Below are 26,088 nucleotides of genomic sequence, written 5' to 3'. Positions count from 1 at the left end.
GATTTCCCGTTAATTATTATTTTTTAAAAGTTACAATATATTTGCATATAGTTTCTGATTTCCCATACGTTAATTATTCGTTAATTATTCTTTTATGTTAGTTCAATGTAATTGCATCTAGTTTCCGATTTTATGTTAATTATTATTTGAGATTAGTTCAATACATTTGCATCTATTTTCTGATTTCTCGTTAATTATGCATTTGCATCCAATTTTCGATTTCCAGCTATTTATTCTTTGAGGTTAGTACGATGGATTTGCATCCGATTTCTGATTAAGTTAATGCATTTGCATCCAATTTCTGATTTTTTCGTTAATTATTCTTTTTTGTCGTTTAGCAGTTGCATCCAGTTTCTGATTTCTAACTTCGTGGGATCCTCAAAAAATACCTTGAAATAATATAATAACATGTGATAAGTAATAACATCATACTCTAATTTGTGATTATTTTTCCAAATTGTGTATGTTTTGCGATTTTAATTCGTGACATTCTAGCATTTCCCAAGTTATAAACGTCTTGTTAGGAATCAACAATTTTTTAGTTGATTTTACATGCAAGAGTTTCAAAATTAATTAAACCAAATATTGCTAAGAAAAACTAATGACAATAATTAATAACAGCACTTATGTTTTCCGTGTCGTATATATAACATTTAAAAAAATTAAAAGGAAAAATAGTAGCGAAGGTTTTGTGGGGCAGTGGGGCCAAGCTAGATATTAGGAAAGAAAATGTGACAAAATAGAGGACGAAGGGCACAAACGGCGGCTGCCCACGCCTCTTATATAAGTAGAAAGAATGATTTGTGAATATACATGAAATGTAACCAAGGAAGCTTTGTATAAAAATAATCGATTTCAATTAAGGGTACGATTTCAGACCAATAAACAGTTTTACAATTATTAAGATATATGAAACAACATTTTTCTTGTTTCATTAAATCAGAACTTCGCAAGAATAATTTCCCACACGAAGTCGTCTGGCGCTGCAAACATAGATATAAGATTATGTTAGATATTCGTTCACATAATGCAATATTGAACATGAACATATATCAGAAAATTATTTGGCCTGGTGCAGCACATATTGCTAATAACTTTAGCTAGGAATACTGGCTAATGAGCAAGTATCAATCTAAACTCTAGAGTATTTATGTGCTTTTAAAATAACTAGAGGTAGATTCTAAGCTCACCTTTTCATCCAGTGAAAAGATTGAACTGGCCCATTTCCTGGTGGAGGAACATTTCTACTCCACTCACAACAATGGCTCCAGCAGCCTCTACTTCTTTGAAGAGTTGCGTTTTTCTTGGTGTGTAAACTGAACCAAACACAACCTGGTAAACTCCCAAGGTCTCCTGAACAAACAGATACGGAAATTTTAACTCCAACCACTGTGATTGAATTACTCTAGTTGGTTCCAACAAAAAAAGAAGGGACTTACTGTAGTAACAGGAATCCTATTTGTAACTAGTAAGGCTTGGGCAGGTGATGCTGTAGGAAATGTACAGAATTAATGAGAAAGAGAAGCACAGAGAGAGACCCTCGTGAGTCCATTAAAACTTGACTCTTATAGTAAAGGTTACCCCTCAACAACTGTACTCTTCACGTACCTCAATCAAACACATCTCTCTCTCTCTCTCTTATCTTTTCAACCATCTCATCTCTCACTATTTGTATGTGTTGTTATTGTGCAAGATCGTGTACATTCATCAAGTCGATTGATTGGAAAAGCAAACATGCATGAAAAAAAAAAGAAATAAAGAAAACCCAAACTCATTTTTGTTCTCTTCATATTTACATAATGCTTGTACTTCAACAATCCTCTGATGAATATTATTAGGGATAAATTTAGATGACTATAAGCATTATAGGAAATTGAGACTGCTTCCCTTTGATCGAAATCATCCACTTCAAAACCGAAAATCGGCAATGACCCAACGAAAAACTGCAAAACATTCATAACAAATGCTAGTACATAATAATTATCAATGCATATTTCATTTCCTTGTAATATAAATAAACATCTTAAATCATCAAATTTCTTGTACTGAATTACTGATATGAAATTTAAGGTGATTGAATGGAGAATAGCTTGCATTATAACTTCATGTATGATATCGCCAATTCATTTTTAAATCAGAAATACAAAATTAATAAACACTAGGAAGTTGCTACATTGCAAGGTGGGTTTCAAATGAGTGAGCAAATGGCTAATAATTAATATATGTTGCTTCAAATTATATCCTTTTAGAGCAAATTGAGTTCTTGATCCACCTCAATATTCACAAATGTCATCAGAGAATTTAATGTCCACATTAGAAGGTTACCACAACATTCACTACAAAATAATTGATATATACCTACGGACAAGAGCCGTAGCCTTAGATCTAAAGCCTACTTAACTTCATCTCAGAACACGTACCGCCCTAATTTGTTCTGTCGGCATAGCCTATGGCATGGATAACATCCGTCGGCACTGTCTGTCGGCACAGGTTATCTATTGGGACGGTTTAATTAGGGATCTTATCCGTCCGCATTGGTTAACTACGCTGACGGTTTTATATGGGTTAATATCTGTTGGCATTGGTTACCTATACGGCTATACCGACGGTTTGGTTTGGGATTTTGTCTGTAGGCATTGGTTACCTACGCCTACGGTAAATGTCCCCAAGGATGGACTGACGTGTCCATTTTGTAAATATGAGATCAGCTAAAGATAATGTCCGTCGGTTTACAATAATTTTTTTTTTAATTTTTTTTTCTATATATATTTGCATAATTCAAATTGTATCATGAAAATTGAAAAGAGTTTTCCTGTTGATACAGATCCTATGTAACACCAAACCACAAACCAACTTACAAAATCTGCAAACACAAATCATATATCTCAAGTAACATTCATTTTGGCAAAAAACATATTCACTTCACATCTTGAAATTACCAAATATTCACATCACATCCCCGACAAGCTAGCCATACATCCACAACCAACAGCTAACCATGCAAAAAAAGCCTAAGAGCACATATTGTTTTTAGACAAAAAAGTTCATTCAATAAACAGTTCAAGAGGACGAACTATGGGATGCAAACACCAACAACTCCTTGGGCCATATAACACCTCCTTGCACAACCTGACCAAGAGTCCTTACCCATCCATTATGATGGCATGGCAGTGTTGCGTTATGGTCACGCACAACTTGGACAAAAATTTTGAAGTTCCCTTCTTCCAAAGTCCTTTCCCCATACTCTGTGTTAGGATCGACGTCTTGTACAACACCTCTAGCAACAATATCAAGCGGCCAACCTCCACGCAATTCACAATCTTTGCCAATGTATTGCGCATTTCCCAGCTGCAAAGAAAACATTTTAATTAAAAATCTGGATTTCAAGTTTAAACCGTATACATAAAGCCATAGAACCTTGTACCACATGCCATACAAATGCAGTATTTATCTAGTTTATACTCCCGTCAATCCAAATAATTTCACTAGCTGGTATTACATGCAACATAAAACAAAAGAAAAAGAAAGTAAAAAGTTGTCAAATAAAGACAAAAGATAGTATCTAAATAGCAGCAAGTTGCAAACACATTATTCATGACAAGAGAACCGAGCGAGACGGCTACCATCAAGTTCCCGGATAGTTAGGCTTGGTGGTTTTGTCCACTTGAGGGGCTTAACAACTTCCCATGTGAAATCAGCCTCATCCCTACCAAAATGACCATAGGCTGCTCCAGACATTAACTTGGAGAGGTACTGCGAACCCTCAAACTCAGCCTACACTGTGGAGAGGAGAAAGCCGCTTCGATAGGGCGATATACCTTTGCTTCTACTACCTCATTCATGTCCTTCCTGCTACTGCCCAATTAGTGGGAAGCTTTATAGTTGAGGTCATGATTCATTCCTCAAAGGGTACCGCGGAGTGACTTTCCCCACCAGAAAAAAAGAAGAAGCAATATTCAAGTAGGTAGCCCCGAAAGCCGAACTCAGCAACTTGTTAGGCTCGAGAGACCTGACTTAAAAAACCTAAGTAAAGCTAGAAGCACAGGGTGGGACTATTTACTGGTAACCAAGGATCATATCTCCTCTTGCGCCTCAGCCCGCAGCTGACTACTTTGACTATTTACCGCTTAAACTAAAGGTTAGTACCATTAGAGTTGACGTTAGGTAGGCAGATTCAGTCGCTGTTGATTCTGTTGTTTCTGTTGATCTTGTTGAATCAGCACCAAAGGCAGAGGAAGCGACAGCTAGCTCAACCAGCCTCCCTAAACTCCACTATCTAGAAGTAGGCTTAGTCAAGCCATAGCGCGCCTGTAACAAGAGTTGCTATCTTCAAAAACCTTCCATTTCCACCTCTTAAGGTCACAAGCCACCTTACTGTCAGGGTCTTGTTCAAGACAAGCATCAAGAACTACATCAGAAATCTAGTCACAAAGCTTGTCTGGGTGTCCCTCGTTCACAGATTCAGATGTAAATAGGAAAGACTCCATTATATCAAGCTTGAAAACAGACTTTGAAATCCCCAAGAGTTGAGAAATGAGAGGTTTTTTTTTCAAAAATGTTTCAAATTTCGATTTGTACTACCTGAATAGGAATTAAACAAGATATTAATGTATAAGACTGTCTGTGTTATTAGTCTACTCCCTCTATGTGTTCGGATATTATTCAATTTTTAACACTTCCAACTATACGGCAATGCCTCACAACAATAAGAACTAAAGGTGTAAAGTTATGATCCGGATGAAAGGCGCAAGAAGTAGGAAAAAGCAAATGTGGAGAGATAGGTCTGTCTCATGCAAATTCAGAAAATCAAAATTTAACTACAAGCACTACAATCAAATATCCTAGGCAGATGCAAATGCAGAAAGTAAAAATTTAACTATAAGCGCAGTCAGAAATATCCCTGCATATTCACGCATTGGTAAAGTCGTCCAAGAGAACCAACCACCCAACAATGTAAATGGATGCCACCTCGCTCGGACGAGTACAAATGGGGGAGCCAAAGGAAACTAGGTCTATGTCCGCTCCTTCTAAGTGTTCCTAAGACCCTATGTCAATTTCACAGACTTTGTACTTACAAACTCATACCACATCCTCAAACTAGACACTCACTCATATACTTTGTGCTTATGGTCTCATACCACATTTCCCTTCAACTACCTACTTTCAATAAAATGATGACAACTTAAATATTTACCAGAGCACTTGGGCTTTGATGACTAGCACGAGAATGAGGTGATGTAACATTGTCAGTACAAGTTCCTCTTTGGCTCATGAACATGGCTCTAACCTCTTCCATCTGCCTCATCATTCTAGCATCCATATTCACCTCCATGGCCTCAATCCTCCTCTCAAGTTGAGAGTTTGCCATCATCAAACCATCATTCTTTTTCATCAAAGAGTCCCCCTTTCACAACACACGCTTTTACAAACCCCCGCATCGAGGCCCCAAAAACGACCCTGCAATCTCGCCCAACAACCTGTTTTCAGTGAACAACATTGAGAAAGTAGACAAACTCAAATAACAAGTTACCATGAAATGCCAATAACTATACCTTGGCAACAGCATCTCTAGCCAAATCATTTTGGGACTCGAGATGCTCCGCAACATGATTCTTAATTGAATTCTATTAAGATTAACAAAATCAGTTGAAAACTATGTACTATGTACTAAAGAATTAACTATGTACTAAAAAAATTAAAACTAGTATAACACACTAACCATTAATTCTTGTCTCCGCGGAGTCATTTCCTTTGGTTTGTGAATAAGCATATATGATTCAGTCCTAGTAATTTCTGATTCAGGAATACCTTTCCCCAAAGCCAATTCAGTCCAAGCTATAGCCACTGAAGTTCTTCCCAGACATGAAGGCATAATTTGTTGCTCGCGATTCTTTTTATTCCTTTCACTCATGGCCTTCATATTTTAATGTAATGACAAATCATCAAAAACTGAAAATTACTAAAAACCAAGAGCACGTACATTGAAAAGAAATAATTAACCAACTATGACAATACATAAAACAATATTTATAAACACAGACACATACCTTAAACTTATCCGTATTGCAATAATCAACAAATTGGTGTCAATCCTCCAATGGAATATTATAAGGTGCGACTTCCTTCACCAAGGAAGGATCCTCATCTTGGACAAAATCTTCATACAACGTGTGCTTGTAATTCCTCCATGCTTCATTCAGTTTTTGCCATGTGTAATCAATATCAATTGTCTTCTCATATTCAAACTCAAATTGGCGTCCCAAAGTACTAACTACTTTCTTGATGAGTTCCTTATCAATATTTTGCCAATCACTATGACATATTGGAATGTCTCGGCGAGCAATATATCCCAATCTTGTGCCAAATTTAGTGACATTTTCTATGGGCATGACTGGTTGGCCTTTTCTATTAGTCTCAGCATTATGAGTTTCGGACGGGTGACCCTCAACTTCTTCAATGCCAATTGAAGGGCCTCTCTTTTAGAAGCAGGTGATGAACCTGATATTGGCATCATCATCTGCACAAACAAACAATATTCAATTAAGTCCGTCCATTGCGTAAAAAATATTAAGAAGAATGTTAAATGTAAAACTGAAAGTCATTACCCATTCCTTCATAAGTCGACTATCGTCCGGTGAGTTTGAATCACTTGGTGTTGAGTAGTGAGAGTCCATGTTCACTAAAGCAAATAGACATTCCATGAAGCAAATAACAAAATAATAAATAACCAATGAAGACGAGAATAAATCGAGTGCAAGGGATGCATCCATTCAACTAAATAATCAATACATAGTTCAAGCTAAGTAGTTCATTTATATATAAGGACATAACCACTTAAAATTCTGTAAGGCATGGCGACCATTCAACAAAATATATAGCATGGGAAAAAAAACAGTACAAAAAGAACTACTACTAAGTCATGGTCTACTAAATCTCTTTCTCTTCTTAGTTTTCTTGTTCTCCACAACCACAAACATATCTTAAGATTAGGTTTGGTTGGTACTACCTCATCCCTCCATGGTATTGGAAGGGCATACATCTATATTAATATTCACCGGTCTATCATCCGATAGGAGACACATTTCATCTTGATCTGAATACATTTTTTTGGAACCTCTAAGACTACATGCGGTCGGGATCCATAGGATCGCCCCGAATAAAAACTTGTACAAAGACGCTCTGCAAAAATAAATGGTTTATCAGCCATGCGGTCCGAACTAATCAAGTTAGACAAGTTCACCAACTTAAGGTTTGCTTCTAAATCCATTTTCACACCAGTTTGAGTGCATTTAACCCAATCACACTTGAACAAAATAGTCTTGTACCCCCCTCGATATCGTGAATCGAACAATTTGCCTAAGAACACCATAGTATTCAACATCGCCCTCAACTGGATTTTTGTCCTTAGAACTAGATGAAGAGTAGTCATGCACTTTGTGCTAACACCACTGTTTTGGTTTCTTTGCATTCGTTCATGGTCTTTGGTGACAAAGAGAAAACCATTCACACAATATTTTATGCGACGCGTTGTTGCAAATCTTGTAGGTCCTCTAACAATGTCTTTGAATTGGACATCATTTGATTCTAAAACTCAGGCTATTTTTTTCAACCATGTCTTGAAATCATTAGACAAGGGTACCTCGGACTGGCCCGCCCTCCTCCTTCGGTTTGTCTCATCGCCCTCAATGAATTTGGTGTACTTCCTACAAATTATTCAATAAATCAGAAATTGCATTCATTTTAGCTAACGTGTAATTTCAATCAATGTGAAGGTATACGTACCTATGCCAATAATCATATTTGACATGGCTTTTTAAAACCCAACCACGTGCTTGTTCATACTCAACCCCTTCCAACCCATAGCCATGGCCCACACCAAGCGGCCCAATCTCGTCGACTATGTGATTAGGAATACTATCAACCAAATAAGGCAAAACCGGTGCTTCATTTTCTACTACCCTATTGATAAGAGCCCAAAACTGTAGTTTTAACCCCTTAACAATCATACTTTTAGACCAATTATGTGAGTAATAATTAAGAGTTAATAATCGACATTGTGTTTTATGCATTTCAGGGCTTCAAAGTCTATTATGTGCGAAATGTGCCACTTTAGCGAGATAAAGGAGCAAAGGTCGGTTGCTAAGGAGTTCTGTGAATAAAGGCCAAGATTCAAGGAGACAAAGCCTTTGTAAAGCCTACCAAAAGCTGAAAAGTCAACACGGGCGGCTTGAAAAGCACAAGTCGTGAGAACTTCCAAAGGCCGTATCTTTGGACTCGGATCTCGAATTGGGAGTAGCTTATGTCAAAATGACCGGCTCGAAAAGAGCTTTCCAATGGTCCAAGCCTTGGCCCAATCAAAGGAGCAAAAGTGGACGAAACATCTGTCGAAGCCAACTGCAGCTGAAGAGCCCATTTTGGACTAAAAGAAATTGGGTTTTGGGTCCGATTTTTTTCCGCCCAAAACATGGCTCCAAGCCCATGCACGATTTTTGGATCTGGAAGTATAAAACAAAAGCTTGACTCTTTGTTAATGGCAGTTAGGTTAGGAAGCTAATGTTAATGGAGTTTAGGGTTAGAAAAAGTTAGATCTAGATTAGTTAATTAATTGAAGTTTTCATTCCATTAATTAGTTTCATTCTTTGTTTTAGCTTAGTTATTTAAATCATTGAATATCATTCATTAGATAAATAAAATAGTTGTTATTCATTCAATCATATCTTGTTCTTATTGTTCTATTAGATAAATAAAGTTAATTAGTTCTCCATAATCTAGTTTCATTTTCATTTATTTATTAGCTTAAATCTTTAGATTTACTTATTTGTCATTATTAGTTTAATTCAATTATTGCATGAGTAGTTTCAAATTGAGTTTAAACAAATAAAGTTCAAATCTTTATATTATGTCTTGTTTAGATTCAATTGTTGGGAATGGTAGAATAGAAAATTCACATCAAATCATTACTCTCACTATTGTTCCTTTTGGGTTTGATTAGTTGAATTCAATTTAAGTCTTGAGGGTTTAAGAGTGGAACGAATCCTGACTCTCTGATATTACTTCATTATTGAGAGTAGGAATATTGATATAAACACGTATTTACGTAATTTGATTATTTGTGTTCACACATAGATAGTTAGAATACGTAAAATCACTGTTATCACCTATCAAGTTTCTCTAGAATACCACCCCCTCCTTTATATACTGCACAATGAATAAGGGTCTCTTCTTTCAAGTAGCGCTCAGCAATGCAACCCTCGGGATGTGCTTTGTTTGAGTCATAATCCTTATAAGTCTTCATCATCCTTTAAAGTTTAAACGACAAATAGTGCATTAGAGAAGTAACAGAAAGTAAAGAAACAAAATTGAGAAGATAATAAGTACAAAATGAGTACCTTTCAAATGTATACATCCATCTAGCCCAAACAGGCCCACATTCACGAGCCTCGTGGGCAAGGTGAATGGGCAAATGCATCATGATAACAAAAAGTGATGGGGGGCAGTGCTTCTCAAGCGCGTATAACATTTTGATCATATTTCTTTCAAGTACATTGAGAGTTTCAATGTCTATTCTTCTAGAACACAAAGCAACAAAAAAAGTACAAATGCCATTGATGATGGATCGAGCTTCCTTCTTTCTGCTATCTCTATAGGCATGCTGAATCAACACTAGGAGCAAGTGTTGCATCAAAATGTGGTAGTCATGAGACTTCAACCCCTTTAAATCCACTAAATCAACTTTGACAATATTAGACCAATTGCCACTAAAACTAACAGGCACACTCAGATTACGCAAAGTATCAAGAAAACATTTCTTCTCCACTTTGTTAAGCCAAAAAATACCTGGCTTCATAACTGTTTTTCCATTCACCTGGGATAACCAATACCTCTTTTTAATCTTCAAACGCTTCAAATCTTTGCGTGCCTTGACATTATCCTTCGTTTTATCTTTTGTATTCATCATCATTGCAATCAAGATTTCACAAAAGTTCTTCTCAATATGCATGACATCAAGATTGTGACGAACTTCAATGTACTTCCAATAATCCAACTTGAAGAATATGGAACTATTGGTAAAACACAAGCCACCATCATTTTCTTGGTCATTATCACACTCGGTAACATTCTATTTCTGTTTGCCTTTTCCAATTTTCGCTTTCAAATTCTTCGTCATGATATCAACCTCAATCCCCGTTAGCCTTGCTGGTGGCTACTCTAGCTCGCAACTTTTATCAAAGGTGTTTTCTCTTGTATCATTTCTGGCTTCATCCGTCAAAGGCAGCCAACATCTACTTCTCATGTACACATGTTTACCTCCATTACGAAGCCAAAAAGAAGAAGTATTTGGACCACAAACTGGACAACCAAATTTCCCCTTAGTCTTACAACCAGAGATGTTTCCGTACGCAGGAAGGTCATGTATTGTCCACATCAAAATAGCACACATTTTAAATACATCTCCTTTTGAAGCATCTTTTACCATTACCCCTTCACGCCACAAGTCATTTAACTCCTTGACCAATGGTTGCAAAAACACGCCGATATCTTTACCTGGTTGTTTTGGACCTTCGATGAGTGCTGTGAGCATGGTGCACTGGGGTTTCATGCACAACCAAGGTGGAAGGTTGTAAGTCACGCACATCACAGGCCACGAACTATGTAACGAGCTTAAAGACCCAAAGGGATTAAAGCCATCAGTTGCTAGCCCTAAGTGAACATTTCGTGGCTCAGCAGCAAACTCTGGAAATTCTGTATCAATTAGCTTCCATACCCCGAGTCAACTGGATGCCCCATTGTACATGGCTGTGATTTCCCAATTGAATGCCAACACATAGCTTTCGCCACCCAATTGACTCTATATAATCTCTTTAACCTATCTGTAAGTGGAAAGTACCTTAAGATCTTTGCAGCAGTAGACCTGACCACTTTCTTTCGTTCATAAATGCTTAAAGATTTAAACCTCGAGGCCCCACAAATATGACAAGATACCTTAGATTTGTGGTCTCCCCAGTAAAGCATACAATCATTTCTACAAGCATCAATTTTATCGTACTTAAGTCCCAAATCCTTGATTACTTTATCTGCATGATACATGTTTTTTGGCGTGTTATTCCCACTTGGCAGAGCAAGCTTGAATAGTTCAAGCAATGCAGTGAAACTTTGGTCAGTTCAACCATGTGTGATTTTCAAATTAAACAACTTCACAACAAACCTAAGAATAGTGAAGTCCCTACTTCCTGGATATAATTCACTCATGGCCTCATGCAAATTAGAACTAAATTTCACATCTTTAAATAACTCATTTTGTTCAGTGGAACCCGTTGGATTCGATTGAAGGAGCGTGTCCAAGTTATTAGCACTAAGTTCTCCCACCACAGTATTAAGGGCATCTGCCATGTCCCATTCATCATGGATTTCATCCTGAAAATTTGATGGTGGTTCTGCGTTATGCTCTTCTACTACTTCACCGTGCACAAACCAAAGTGATATGTATTATCAAATCCATATTTGAAACAATGTACAGTGACTTCATCATGCGTCTTGGCCAGGCCTTGGTTTCGGCACGTACCATATGGACAAGGTATAACGACCTTATTGCGATGGTGTATCTTTGTGAACTCTACAAACTTTTCTAAACCAGATATGAAACGTTTATCTGGGTATCTCAAATTAATCCAACTCTTGTCTATCAAGGAACTGGAGGCTTCCATTAGGTGTGACTATAGATGATAAAGAAAATTACACAAGCATCAATCAAAATCAGATCCCAATCAAAACACAAAACTAACAAACACTTCAGACACATTAATGAAGTTATATTACAATAATTTTACTCAAGATAGAAAGAGTGGTCTTCTGACATAGGAATCAGCATGTAAATTGACATTTCACTCATATTTGTGTACCAATAACAAAGTTTACTAAAATTTGTAAAAGAAAAGCTAAAGTTTTTCATACCTTAAGCAAAAGCAAGCGTGCAATTGAGAAACCAGACTTTCCAATCAAATCTGAGAAAGAAAGTATACAATCAAGTCAATTACTTCATTAAGGAATAAGGATTGGTTTCAAGTGAGGATATAACTTATCTCAACATGGCCATGCATGGTACATACAAAACCCAGAAATATAAGCAATGATACTTAATGCGTATGTACAGTCCTGGACATGTCAATGGATGTTGAGCTAGAAACAAAACAGGGTATCTAAGATAGCTGGCCAAATCATTTCAAAAAAAGAATAATAACATTTTACTGTTCAAGTACCATACACAGTGAACATAGTTGGCCAAGTGATTTTATCCATCAAGCAAGCAAGTAAAAAGGTTAAATATGCTAAATAGTAAAAATTATATGCTAGTCGACAAAGTTATTAAAAATTCAACACTTGCAAGCTAGGCCAATAAAAATTATAAAATCCATATGGAAGCAATACATATAATACATACATGTAAAACATATATAAGTCACTCCTTAAAGGAATGTGAATAGCGAGAGTGAGACCAAAGGCCTCTCTCCAATAACAACCCAAAGTTCCATTATATGCGGAGGAAAAAAAAAACAACAGCAACAAAACACACGCACATGCACACAAATCCTACGAAATCAAAGAGTATAAAGCTAGACTTTTTTTTCGATAACCTAGTATAAAGCTAGACTAAGTAGCCAAAACATGTCAATCAGAAAAAAGAAAAATAGAAAATAAAAAAAGGTGAGTTCGTAAATTATATACCTCTTACTAACAACCATATTTTTTGCTGAAAACCACTTAATAAAAAGGTGAGTTCATAAGTTCAGAGAGAATTGAAAGTAGCATTTCGAGTTTGGTTCTTCCTTTTCAACTCTACCCTTGTTCAATTAGTTTCAACAGTTTCTTCAAAACCCCACTTCTTCTTTTCTTAAACCTCTTTTTATTAAATAATCTAACTAATAGCTTCTTCACATCCTTATTATCTTCTTCGTCAAAGTTAAGTGTTCTTCTTGTTTGATTATTTCTTCACTTGTAACAAATTACCCAAGAAAAATCCAACATTTTCAAATATGAAGAAAATATTCGAACTTGACACAAATTACTAACATAAACAAAAAGGAAAGTTTTGATTTGAAATGTACCTGCTTTAAGCTTGAAGGTTTCCTTCTCCACCGTTTTTAGTTTTAAAAAGTAATAGGGCAAAAGCTTTTCTTCCTTTTCTTTTATGTTTTTTAGGATAGAAATTTGGGGGGGAACATTTTCACCTTGGCGCCCAAAGTTAAGCCGGCGGTTTACTGAAAAATTTAGCTGTGAAATAACAATACGGCCATCGAGAATAAATTTTAGGATTTTAGGGTTGAAGTTTGTTGCGGATTAAATCCCTAGGAAGACCGTCGCTATGGTTGGAATATGCAAAAAGTTGCCTATGATGGGGCCTGGGCTTTTTGCCGACGGATAATGTGCCTCAAGAATAGAATTATGGATTGGGTCCGTTGGCGTATCTAAATTGGATCCATTGGTAGATATCAATTTTTTGGTAGTGATTACTTCACTGCCTAAGTGTACATAATATTCAGTATACATGTAGTAGGCTTACTTGATCCCAAAATTCCTCCTTCAATTGGGAGGTGCATTACTATGACGAACAATAATATTAATAGCAAGCTAACTTAAGTCTGAAATTCCTCTCTAATTATGATTGACCATTCCCAAAATAGATAATCAACTAACAACAAACAACCCAACCAAATAGTTAAATTTAAATGCAAAACAGTTTCGAGCACATCATTTATACCTTAACCAACAACACCCAATCACAATGTAAGTGTATTTGGCTAATGGTGTGACCAATCATTGGAGACTAATCCCATATTAGGGGATTTTGCTTTCCAGAATTCCAGAAAGGATCACATCCATAGGTAAGGTAGTTATAGTTGATCTTCTACTAAGATCTTTGGTACAGGTAGTATATCGTTGTCCAACCTTGCCCTGTATGTCTCTGTTTTATGTGGCTTGTGAAGGCTTTTGTTGGGTATGAGTAAAATTCATTACACTCTAGGAAAGTGATTTATTTATTAAAGTATTAACACTATCAACGTTCTTTTTATGGCATCCAAACCACTAATAGGCCCGAATATATCTGTTTATTGAAGAACACTTATTACTTGAACTAAAAGTCAGACACAAACATTGCCTTGCACTCATGGCTTGTGCTCATCAGACTCATTGATAGAACGCTTTTTAGGCACGTTTATTGGTTTCAGTTACTTATTTCCTTAAGTCCGAGGTCCACAGTCCAAAGTCCGAGGTCCACAGTCCAAGTCCAAAGTCCAAAGTCCAACGTCCGTATAGTCGTACGTTTTAGTCAAGTTACCTTACTCACGTGGGATTGGTAGGATAGGTCGAGTAAGGGATCATCCAAACCTTAGGGCTCGGATAGGTTCACAACTGGAATTACAACTTTAAGTGAGTAGGATTTTAGGTTTCTTTTTAGTTGGATTTAATTAAATTAACGGTAATGTAAATTACTACGGTGATTAAATATAGGTAAACAAAATGTAGAGAAACAGGGAGAGAGTTAATCATGCTCATGCAAGAATCATTTTTCAACAGTTTTTATTACTAAATCACTACATCTCTAGTTCGTCTCGTTTCGGAGACGACGTCGAGTATTGATCCCTAGTGCATGCCCACATCTCTAGGTCGCATTTCACTAGCATAAGGAGTTTTAATAATACCGCGATCTACGGTATATTATCTCCGCCTCTCGCACAAGTTCACATCACCGATTTAACCGGGAGTCAGTCCGACACTGCAGAGTCGCGAAGATCGTTCGAGCATCAAGATCTAACTTTGTACGATCCTCATCATTTTGGGACCGGTGTTAATTCTATGCCTAATTCCTAAGTAGTGATTCTAGAATATTAACGAGTCAATCCGATTTTCACACGAAGCAAAGATAACCCTCCCCCGGGGGAATTAGCTCATCATCATAGCAGAATAATAAAACTTGCTGTATACATTAAGTAAATAAATGCAGGACAGAAATTAAACAAGAAAAGAAATGACTGTTATTAAGGGTAAAATAACTTACTGTATTAAGCTGCTGAAATAAAAATGACAGAATATAAGTACTGAAAGAAACTAAATTGAGCGGAAGCTAAAGCATGAAAATGCTGAAGGGGAAATAATGAAGGCGACCCCCTCATATATATAGGCTGGAGACTGGAGACGGTTTTAATTGGGTTTTGGCCTTTTGTTGAATTGAGAGAATCAAAACTTTGAATATCTAAGTTTTGTCTCTATGTGAATTAATTTGACCCAAAGTTTTGTTACGAAACAAAACTTTCATTTAATGTTTTGTACTTTTGTGTTTTGTCTTTTAGCTAATTTCAATTCAAACCACCTGGTTTGAATTGGTACGTGTCTTCTCTCTTGCCAGGTGGTACCAAATTGAAACCATCCTTTGCCACTGCCTATGCCTTCGTCATGCCTTTGAGGCCAGCAGAGTGGGTCCACTTAGTGTGTCCAATGGGCGGCCAAATTGGCGCTTTTACTACTTTTGTCCTCTACAGAAGACGCCGCCCGGGTCGCCATAGCAGCTTCACTAGCCAACGTCGGCACCTAGATTTACCCGATTTGAGCTTCGGAAGTTTCCCGCCTTTTATATGTGGGCCCTTCCCCGCGACCGGGTTCGTTTTTTGGAAACTTCGGCTCTAGTCAGGCTTTTGTTGGGCTTTACGGAGATTGAGCGGGAATTCCAAATATTCCCGTATTCTTGTACTTGGCAGCTTCACTAGCCAACGTCGGCACCTAGATTTATCCGATTTGAGCTTCGGAAGTTCCGTGCTTCTCCATATGTGGGCCCGTCCCGCACTGGTTCTGTTCTTTTGGAAACTTCGGCTTCACGGGGTCGAGTGGGAAACTCCAAATATTCCCGCATTCCTGTACTTTGATGCACGTTTTATCACTATATTCATTTAAATTGCGGAAACCTGCAAAAGTACGAAAATATAATTATTACATGATTATTAAACACATAATCGACCAAAATGCTATGTCTCTCGGGGTTTAATATTACAGTTTTGGGTGCTTATACCACACCCTAAACAAAGACTTTGCTTGTCCTCAAGCAAAGAAGAGACATTAAAACGATAAGTGATCAAAAATGTGTTGTCCTAAGCTAACTCTCATTTCGCAGAGTGCGGTTGCATTGACCGTATGCAACAAGGCCTTGAACCACTAGGAATTCCCTAGTGGACGAGTTATAGCCTCGTGAGAGTTTTCCAGAGAAGATACTCACAAACTTCATTTATACTACAACGACTTCAAGAACAAAGGCTTGTTTCCTTAATTAATCTCAGGTATCTAGACATCTCACTAGCAAGGGAAATAAGGATTTTATTCTTTCGAAATTCAAGTTAATATACATACAATAATCGAAACATCTACGTATGAGCGTGCATGCAGTAATCTAATAATGAAATGTACTGAAGCGGGGTTTTTCGGATCCTTTGGATAGTATCCTTAATTAGGTTCTCGGGGTATGTGTCGAAACACAATTTCTCTCTTATTTTTCCACTCCAAGTTTTGCTATCTCCAGTGTGCAGTGGGCACACGTTTCCTCACATACTCAATGACAAAATGAGGAGCCGAGGTCGAAGAAGTCGCGAACTACTACTTATTATCACACTATCCTATTCCTAATTGAGCTAGAGGTCTTTATTAGGTGTTATGGGGCTTAGGTGGTAGTGTAAAAGAAAACTGGAATAGAAAATTCAAAAAATGATAAGTATGAGAGAATAAGGTCTTTGAGATATTTATATTAGAGAAATCCTTTTTTTTTTCTTGCTTCTAACATGGTTTCCACACTTGGATTTTTCAAGCTTTTGTATTCCTTTTTATTTGATCTTTGGGGAAATTCTAACCTTGATATTTCTTTTTGATTTTTGGAAACATATTTCTATTTTTTTTTTTCTTTTTTCTTAAAACAGTAACCGATTTTGATTTGTGACAAGGTTTTTCTCTTCATTTTTCTGCAGACTTCATCCTATTTCTCATACTCATCATCTAGGTAAGTTTATTTATTTGTGGTTACTAGATGGGTAATGATTTTATTGGTGAAGTAGAAAGGATTAATGAAAGGTTCAAAGGCTTAATTAGCGGTAAAAAAAAAAAAAAAAATTTTACAGGTGCGAATTTTTGGCTATATCGATCCAAAGAAGGCCTAAATTCTCGCCTAGGATTTGGGTAGTGATCAAGTAAGTAGATGTGTGAACTTCTCTATTCGGAAGAACTACTCCTCTGTGTCATTACTCATATATCATACATTTGAGGCTTTTGGTTAGATTCTTACGGGATATGGAAACTAAGTTGTCTAACCTTGGGTCCTTAAACTTCATGCGTATACATTTAATGATAGTCGGTGCATGAATGCTCATGAAAAGATGTAAAACTATTGCATAACGTATTAAATTAAGTTTCTAAGAACAAGTCCTAATTCGATGCTAGGGTGAGATTTCTAAATATTTTTCATCATAGAAAGAGAAACGAGAATTTGTCACTAACACGTTTATTTAGATATTAAGTAAACTATATACAACTATGCATGCCTAATTTTTGCAAAAGGTTCTCACCACCCCAAACAGTCGGACACCGTGTCCTCAAAGTGTTTAAGAGGAAGAAAGAGTATACCCACGAGAGGCTTTGAGCAAAATAAAGTCGACATCGCCCACAGAAATTTATTGTAACACACTATATATTATACATCATAAAAAGTAGAAGAACAATCGTTAGAGTAGCACACTGTTAGGTCACTTATTTATTTCACATCAAAACATAAAACAAATATGTACATGCATCAACTCACATTGCCCCCAAACCTTGAACGGGGATAGTCCTTCCTTGCCTCGTCCCCCTGTAGAAATGCCATTCCTTCAAGCATCCCGCCAATCTATCATAGCTTTCCAGACTTCACTCCACTTCCTTTTCTTTGCATTGTCTAGATGAGCTATCATTTTATCATCATTAGGGAACGAACGAACTTTCTTGAGATACCTTGCAGGGCGTGTCCATGTCCGAAATCGCAAGGAACGAATTATCTTGTTTGTTGGACACATAGAGTCGACCTTTACCCAGTCTTGAAAGGTGGCTGCAAACTCAGGGAAGTATGTCCTCACTATCCTGCATGCTGTAACTGGCAGGGTGATATAGTCTTGCCGAAAAGACCGAGCCTTCTTAAGATTCTCAATTACTAGTTCTCAGAATGTCGAAGGTGGTATGCGTTCTTTGGGCCAATGCATGGAATGTCTTACACGCTTCCTTTGATGCCGTGGAAAAATGCCAATCTCCCATGATGTTGAGGAAGAATAAATAACATGGCAGCTCCCACATTCATGGTCATATGGCTAGTGGAATAGTGAATTCTGGCCATCTGCCAGCTTCGGCACGTTCTTTGACGTGGGCAAGGCCATCGCCATAGCGGGCAGCAAAATCCTCCCTAGAGTAGTCATTAAGGTCATTCTCTATCATGTATTGGATGGGGAGGTCTGGCTGAAGAGGAGGAAGGTCTAGAGCCATATTTGTTGGCTCATAAAAAGCGTGTCGGGTGTTTCCAATACGTAGTGTAAACCCATTCAAAGGGAAACCCTGGACAGGTGGTAGATCTTCCATGTTATTATAAAAATAAACTGCCAAACCTGGGGAGTATGTGTGCTCCGGGTGTAAAATGAGAGAGTTCCACCCAACTTGAGTGATGTAGTCTCTGAAAAGATGTCCATATGCCGGAGAATTCAACAATGAATGGAAGGATTGTTCTGGAATCATCTTTGGAGCTTCCATTGTGTGAAAAAATGTGACCTGTTTAGACAAGGATAAACAAATATTAGAGCATGATGAGAATAATTACGTAGAAACAATTTACCATACGAAAATTAAAAACTAAAAAGAAAATGATAAATAATATAAAATTGCAAAATTTAAATGGTTTCATTGGCCCAAGTAACTTGAGGATCCTGTTGTGGAAGGGATCCGTTTATAAGATTTTCTATGCCAATCAATCCCGTTACCTGTATTGTTGCAACATTTTGCTTTCGTTTGGTAAATCTTGGCGTGGTTCTCCATTATGAGAGTGTGATTTGCCAAGAACCTGGTTGTGGTCGCGTGCAAAAATTGTGCTTGTTCCTCTTCGTTTATTGTCCGCAGGTCCTGAAATTCAAGAAGGCTGGTGATAATAATGTTCTGACGTTTGAATAATGTCATCAGTCCTTGTTGAATTAAGCGAAGCCCTTCCATTGGATTAAATACGTTGCATAATGCATTTTCAGTAAAAATGTTATCGGTGGAACAATCGTCGTTTGGTCCTGTACCGACATGGTTCTTTGCAACGTCGGGGTTCCAGAATCCGTTCCTACATACTGAGTGAATGGTAAGAATGTTAGCTGTTCGAAGAGGTGTATGAGGAGAACTGCTAGAAAAACCCCAATTTATCATGATAAGTGTTACAATGGTTGGTAAAGGAGCTGCCTTTTTCCTAGCACGTGCAATCGCATTCCAGAGAAATTTAATAATGCAAAAGTCATTTCAGTTAGTCTGCAACACCCAGAGTAAATGGAGGAGTGGTTTTGTTATTTCGGAAGTCTTAGATGTGCCTAGGACATTATGAGCTACCCATTGGATCACAGATAATTGGTTCTTTTGTAAGGATCGCTGATAAACAATACTGTTCTTCCGGTTTTATTCGCCGTGAAGGATAGTTGCAAATATCAGATGCCGGATATTATCGAAAGGTGAATCCTGAAGGTGTACTCCTTGGTTTGTAATAGGAATTTGAAGTACCTCAGAGATGATTTCCATAGTCAATTCACGCTCGCATCCATTAGCACGGACAAAGAATTGTCCGTTTTGGAAATAACCGCTTTTATAAAATAACAAGACTAATTCTCTGGAATAAAATGTTTGCTTATGGTGTAAAAGAGGGTACCATCCTCTACGTAATATTTCAGTGTCAAAGAAAGGATGAAAAAGACCATTTTGAAAATTTTCCATAAAATTTTGCTCAGGCACGAAACTTCTAGTGAGGGCCATTAAAGATGGAGTGGTGAAAAATTATTTTGGAAACAGGGAAGTTAAATTTTTGAGGTGTCTATCCTTGGTATAAATAGGCACCCATCCGAAAAATGTAAAAGATACGTATTGAGGTGTCACAGGGTAGTTAGACCACGTGTATCTTCTAAGATATGCGCAAAAGTGGATGAAGTGTGGATAAGAAGAATGGGGCATATGACAAGGAGTGCCCCTTTTTTATTTTATTTTATTATTTTATTTTTATTATTATTATTATTATTATTATTTTTTTTTTTTTTTTATTATTATTTTTTAAACGTAGTAGAAGGACAAGGAAAACGTAGATATATTATCACAATAGGATGTAAGAACGTACAATGGTATGGAAACACAACATAATGATACGATGACTTAACTACAAACCTAAATATTAGATAGAACTATATGCCACATTAACAACATGACTATAATAAAAAACCGACCGAGCATGAAAACTTGAGTAGCATATTCAAGTATTTCTTTGCTCAAACTTTTCTAGTGCATCCATGAATCTTGAGCTTGGAGTGATCCAAAAACGGATTGTAGAATAAGAAGTGTAGAGGGAAGAATATAAGTGAATATGGAGGAAGAGTTGAACTTATTTATAGAAAGAAAATTGCCGTTTTCTGACCGTTTTCTGACCGTTTTCTAGATGTGGTCATGACCGTTTTCTGACCGTTTTTTAGATGTGGTTCATGACCGTTTTCTGACCGTTTTTATAGATGCGTTTTCATTATTGGTTTCTGAACGTGTTAGTTACGTTAAAATTTGTTGTTTAAGTATGACATATGAAATATATTTATATATATATATATATATATATATATATATATATATATATATATATATATATATATATATATATATATATATGTATATAATTTATTACTACTAATATATGTTCCTACCTATATACTATAATATTAGATATAGCTAATATGTCAAAATAAAAATATTTTAGGAACTATCTCTATTAAGCTAGAAAGTACAAACACGTAAATAAAAATGTCGATATAATATTATACAAGACCGAATAAATAAAACTAGCTCCGATGATCCTCGGTGCTTTGTAGCGTAATCCTCGGGCTGCGAGGAAGAAGAACCGAGGAGTCCGCGACGTCGCAAGATCTGAGCTCCCGTGGAGGCTAACCGCTCTGGATATCACCAAGAGTATCCATCACCGAGCTCGAATCGATTGGCTCGCCATGAACATTCGCTGAAACCGGGTTCCGGCGAAAGTAAGCATACCGTCTGAAATGTAGTCATGGAGGCTCTCATCTCCTGCTGGAATTCACCCATGCTGTCTGTCATCGACTCGTGGCGAGTGGTCATATCTGTCCTTAACTCGCCCAAGGTACGTCTCATCGATACCTGGCGAGTGTACATGTCTCTCAGACCACTGTTCACTGCACGTAGGGCCTCTATGGGTTGGGTGATCTTACTCATGGCAGTCTCATCAAAGTATGGTGGGTGAGAGGATCCTACGCTAGCGTGCTCGGCTGCCCTAGGTGCTGTGGGTTCCCAAGGGTCTTGTATGCATTTCTTAAACACCAGCATATTCTCATATTGTGGTATAGGGAGTAGTGGGGTGGCAGACAAAAATCCCAGATTAATCATGACTTGCGTTACTAGAACGGCAAGGGGGGCTGACCTAAGAGTGGCATGTGTGATAATATCAAAAAGAAAGGTAACGATGCAGAAGTTACCCTTTCGCTCCTGGAGGATCCAAAGAAGGTGGAGGAAGGTCTTGTTGATGTCGGAAGGCTTCGAGGTGCCAATGACGTTCAGTCCCAGCCATTGAGTTACTGCTAGCTGGTTTCGTCGCACCGAGCGCTGATACGCGCATTTTCCGTCGATGTTGTACTCTCCCTCGATAAGCGTGTCGAGCATTAGGTCGTAAGTCCGTGGGTACACGGACTGCTGCTGAGTCAGGCCGTGGTCGACCAGTGGAATGCCCGTGATCCCGGAGAGCAACACCGGTGTGACTTCGTGTCGCACACCCTCGACGGTGATCCAAAAATGGTCGCCATTAAAGCTTCCATTGTCGTAGAATTTCATCACCAAATCCTTAGAATAAAGCCCTCCATTGGCATATAACAAACTCTCCCATCCTCTAGAGTGAATTTCGTGATCAAAGAATGGAGCAAACATCCCGTTTTCAAACAAATTTCCAAAATTTTTTTCCACACAAATCCGTCTGTTTCCAGCCATTGCTGATCTAAGAGGGAGGATGGCTATGGATTATTGATGAGGGGGAGAATTGGGATGATCTGACGGAGGGAAATTTTGATCGGAGCTGTGAGGGTCTCGCGCGAGACCTGGTTTTAGTGTGGGCCTATCTCGTGCGAGACGATGCGAGAGGGGCAAGATCCGGTTTTTAGGAAGGCGAATCGTGGAATAGTGTGGCGTGTTACCGGGTTGGTTGGGTTTAAATGGGCGAGAAATCGATATTTGGGTTGGGCCAAAAATTTTTCGAAGCCCAAATCAAGCCTAAAGCCCGATTTAAACCTAAAATCTAAATCGCGTACCCATGACTCGTTTGGGCTCCGAATTGGACGAATGAGATATCGAAATGATCGGCACGAAAAATTCTATCCAATTGTATGAGTCATTCTTGAAAGTCACATTTTTTTTTTTTTTTTTTTTTTTTTTTTTTAAGAAGGAAATTGTAAGGGTTTTATTTACATACAAGGGAGATATACGTGAAAAACACTGAATGTCCAGGGGAGTCACCATCTTAAATCGTAGACAACTGTCATGTCGGCTCGAGCGAACCCAATCCAATCCCGATCGGTGGCTTCACCTCTATGTATTATGGGGTTAGGGGCGGGGGCGGTACCATCTGGACCGCGGCGCGCTTCTGACGCCTATTAAAATTGCCCTTTTTACATACGGTTATCCTCAAACCGCCCCCCCAAGGGACTCAAAGTAACCAATTCTAGGGTTGGGTCCGGTGGAATCCATTGCCCGTTTGTGTTCCAAGTATGCAACATCTGAGGTTTGACACGCATCCCTTGTGCAAAACTTAATGCAAAGGGAAAAAGGTAACAAAATAAACATATTTACAAGGTGAGTCTTTTAACGTCAGATTCTCAAGACGAATCGAGTCTTTTATCGTCAGATTCTCAAGACGAATTGAGTCTTTTATTGTCAGATTCTCAAGACGAATCCCATCCTGTAGGAGAAACGGCGCGGCGACGAAGATTATCCTGCGCAGCTGGTGTTAGACAAAAGTATACCTTAAACCGGCTAGTATCGGATAGGAAGTCAGCCTACAGACGGGAAGGGTGTTTGGCAATGCATACACCAGCCCATCCTTCGCGCACGTCGTTTACGAGCAAAAGAACTACGACCATTCCCTATTCGTGATGAGTGAGACTTACACCAAATGATTAGCTGAAGTTCGCGAGGTAGAGAGTAGAAAAGGGAAGAAAAGGAAGGAGGTGAAATTTTAGGTACCCATCGTTTACGAAAAGCAACCGTTTGCTCGTGTTGCGAATACATTTATACTCCGTTTCTGTAAAAGAGTTTCCGTGGACTAAGGTTCCGCGCTTGCAACCACACACTTCAAAGAACTTTGGAGATCATAAGATAGAAGATGGCCCGGCTACCAAAATGGCGCACTCTATAGAACAAGATTGAGTACGCCAAGCTAAACATCTAGTCGGTGTATACCGGGTTTCGAAGAAAGAGTCATTTCAACATCCGGTGGCGTAATTCGTGGTAATGTTTTAGGCGTTGTCCATTGACTTGAAATTCACTGTTATCTTTTGGATTAAGCAAAGAGATTGCCCCATAATGTTTCACAGCTGACACAATGAAAGGACCAGACCATCGTGTTTTCAATTTACGGGGAAAGATGTAACTGGAGTTGTACAGTAAAACTTTTTGGCCAATATTGAAATCCTTACGCAAAATGTGCTTGTCGTGCACTCTTTTCATATTAGCTTTGTAGGATTTCGAGAGATCATAAGCATCACTCCAAATCTCCTCAAGCTCATTTAATTGCAGTTTTCGCTTCTCACCTGCCTCGATGATATTGTAATTGAGGCTTTTGATGGCCAAAAAAGGCACGATGCTCAAGTTCAATCGGCAGATGACAAGGTTTTCCAAAACAATGCGGTAAGGAGACATCCCTATGGGTGTCTTAAATGTTGTTTGGTATGCCCACAAGGCATCCGATAAAGCGGAGAGACCAAATCCTTTCTTGATGGGTTGACAGTTTTCTCCGAATAGACTTTTATCTCTGCATTTGGAGACTTCCACTTGGCCACTCGTTTGTGGGTGGTATGGAGTAGCAACCTTGTGAGTAACTCCATATTTCTTCATTAAAAACCCAAAAATTTTGTTACAAAAATGTGTACCCCCATCGCTGATGATAGCTTTGGGAACACCAAAATGAGAGAAAATGTTTTCTTTTACAAATCTCACGACAGTCTTATGGTCATTCGGCGACATCGCGAGTGCCTCAATCCATTTGGACACATAGTCTACAGCGACTAAAATGTATAGAAAACCTTGAGAAATAGGGAAGGGTCCCATAAAATCAATGCCCCAAACATCAAAAATTTCCACAATCAAGATAGGACTTAGGGGCATCATATTTCGTTTGGTAATTCGACCTAGGTGTTGACAACGAATGCAAGCTACGCAATGTTCATGTGCATCGCGAAAAAGGGTAGGCCAGTAAAAACCACATTGTAACACTTTGGCCGCAGTTTTCTTTCCACTGAAATGCCCTCCGCAAGATTGTTCATGGCAAAAGGATAATACGTCGGTGTGTTCCCAGTCTGGAATGCAGCGACGAATGAGTTGGTCGGAACAATACTTGAAGAGGTAGGGTTCATCCCAGAAATAATATTTTACAGTGGATAAGAACTTTTTATGATCAGGACGTGACCAAAAGGAGGGGACTTCCTCAGTAACTAGGTAGTTAACGATATCCGCGTACCATGGAGATGAGAAAATAGAGTACAAGTATTCGTCTGGGAAGGAATCGCCGATAACCCGAGAATCACTATCGATGTCACCAACCAGCCTTGATAAATGGTCGGCTACGACATTTTCGGTTCCTTTCTTGTCTTTGATTTCCAGGGTGAATTCTTGTAAGAGAAGGATCCAGCGGAACAATCGTTGTTTTGCGTCCTTTTTCGCGAGTAAGTACCGAATTGCGGCATGGTCAGTATATACTATGGTCGATGTTCCAACTAGGTAGGGGCGAAACTTATCCAAAGCATAGACAACAGCGAGGAACTCTCTTTCTCGGTTGTGGTATAATTACGTTGGCGTCGTTAAGAGTTTTACTAAGCGTAATAAATGACAACGGGTTTGTCGTCGGCGTCGTGGCCTAGCACGGCACCAATAGCAAAGTCGCTAGCGTCACACATCAGTTCTTCGAATGGTTGAGACCAATCAGGGGGTTGAATAATAGGAGCGGTAGTCAGAGCGGTTTTTAGTGTATCAAAAGCTTGTTTGCAATTGAAATTGAAGTCGAATACTGCATCCTTAAGCAGGAGATTGGTTAAGGGTCGAGCAACTTTAGAGAAATCCTGAATGAATCTCCTGTAAAACCCAGCGTGGCCTAAAAAGGCACGGATATCCCGAACTGTGCGTGGGAAGGGTAGCGAAGAAATTTTAACAATTTTAGCTTTATCAACCTCTATCCCGTCTTTTGAAACAATATGACCTAGAACAAGTCCTTTGGTAACCATGAAATGACACTTCTCCCAATTGAGTACCAGATTTTTCTCCTCGCAACGCGTTAAGACTTTGGCAAGGTTGGATAAACAGTCGTTAAAGGAATTTCCGTAAATGGAAAAGCCGTCCATGAAGACTTCCATATAACGTTCCACCATATCACTAAAAATGTGAAGCATGCGCGGTTGGAAAGTGCAGGGCATTACAAAGACCAAAAGGCATTCGATGCGTAAGCAAAGGTTCCAAAGGGACACGTGAAAGTTGTCTTTTCTTGATCGGGCGGGATCGATGACAATTTGGAAGTATCGAATAGCCATCAAAAAAAAA

General features: G+C 38.3%; 1 protein-coding gene and 1 long non-coding RNA gene across 2 annotated transcripts; both read right to left on the bottom strand.

The window, feature by feature from the left end:
* Nucleotides 1–2,881: 2,881 nt before the first annotated feature.
* Nucleotides 2,882–5,411, bottom strand: LOC147516080 (uncharacterized). The gene is made up of 2 exons (XM_086594538.1): nucleotides 5,195–5,411; nucleotides 2,882–3,348 (listed from the first exon to the last, which is right to left on the bottom strand). The coding sequence occupies exons 1-2, from the start codon at nucleotides 5,390–5,392 to the stop codon at nucleotides 3,061–3,063; spliced, it is 486 nt and encodes a 161-aa protein (XP_086450664.1). The 5' UTR covers nucleotides 5,393–5,411; the 3' UTR covers nucleotides 2,882–3,060.
* Nucleotides 5,412–5,498: 87 nt separating this feature from the next.
* LOC147516079 (uncharacterized) lies at nucleotides 5,499–6,402 on the bottom strand. Its single transcript, XR_015213576.1, has 3 exons — nucleotides 6,048–6,402; nucleotides 5,720–5,914; nucleotides 5,499–5,624 (listed from the first exon to the last, which is right to left on the bottom strand). It is a non-coding gene; the product is annotated as an uncharacterized LOC147516079 (long non-coding RNA).
* Between the last annotated feature and the right edge of the window lie 19,686 nt (nucleotides 6,403–26,088).

This window comes from Coptis chinensis, chromosome 2 (genome assembly GCF_015680905.1).
Source record: "Coptis chinensis isolate HL-2020 chromosome 2, ASM1568090v1, whole genome shotgun sequence".
Taxonomy (NCBI): Eukaryota; Viridiplantae; Streptophyta; class Magnoliopsida; order Ranunculales; family Ranunculaceae; genus Coptis; species Coptis chinensis.
The sequence above is the reverse complement of the archived record's forward strand: the minus strand, read 5'-3'. Positions and strand labels throughout refer to the sequence as shown.

Coding starts and splice junctions, on each gene's coding strand:
- LOC147516080 (XM_086594538.1), bottom strand. CDS start 5,392: ATGAAAAAGAATGATGGTTTGATGATGGCAAACTCTCAACTTGAGAGG. Junction 3,349..5,194: donor ATCAAAGCCCAAGTGCTCTG/GTAAATATTTAA, acceptor TTTTCTTTGCAG/CTGGGAAATGCGCAATACAT.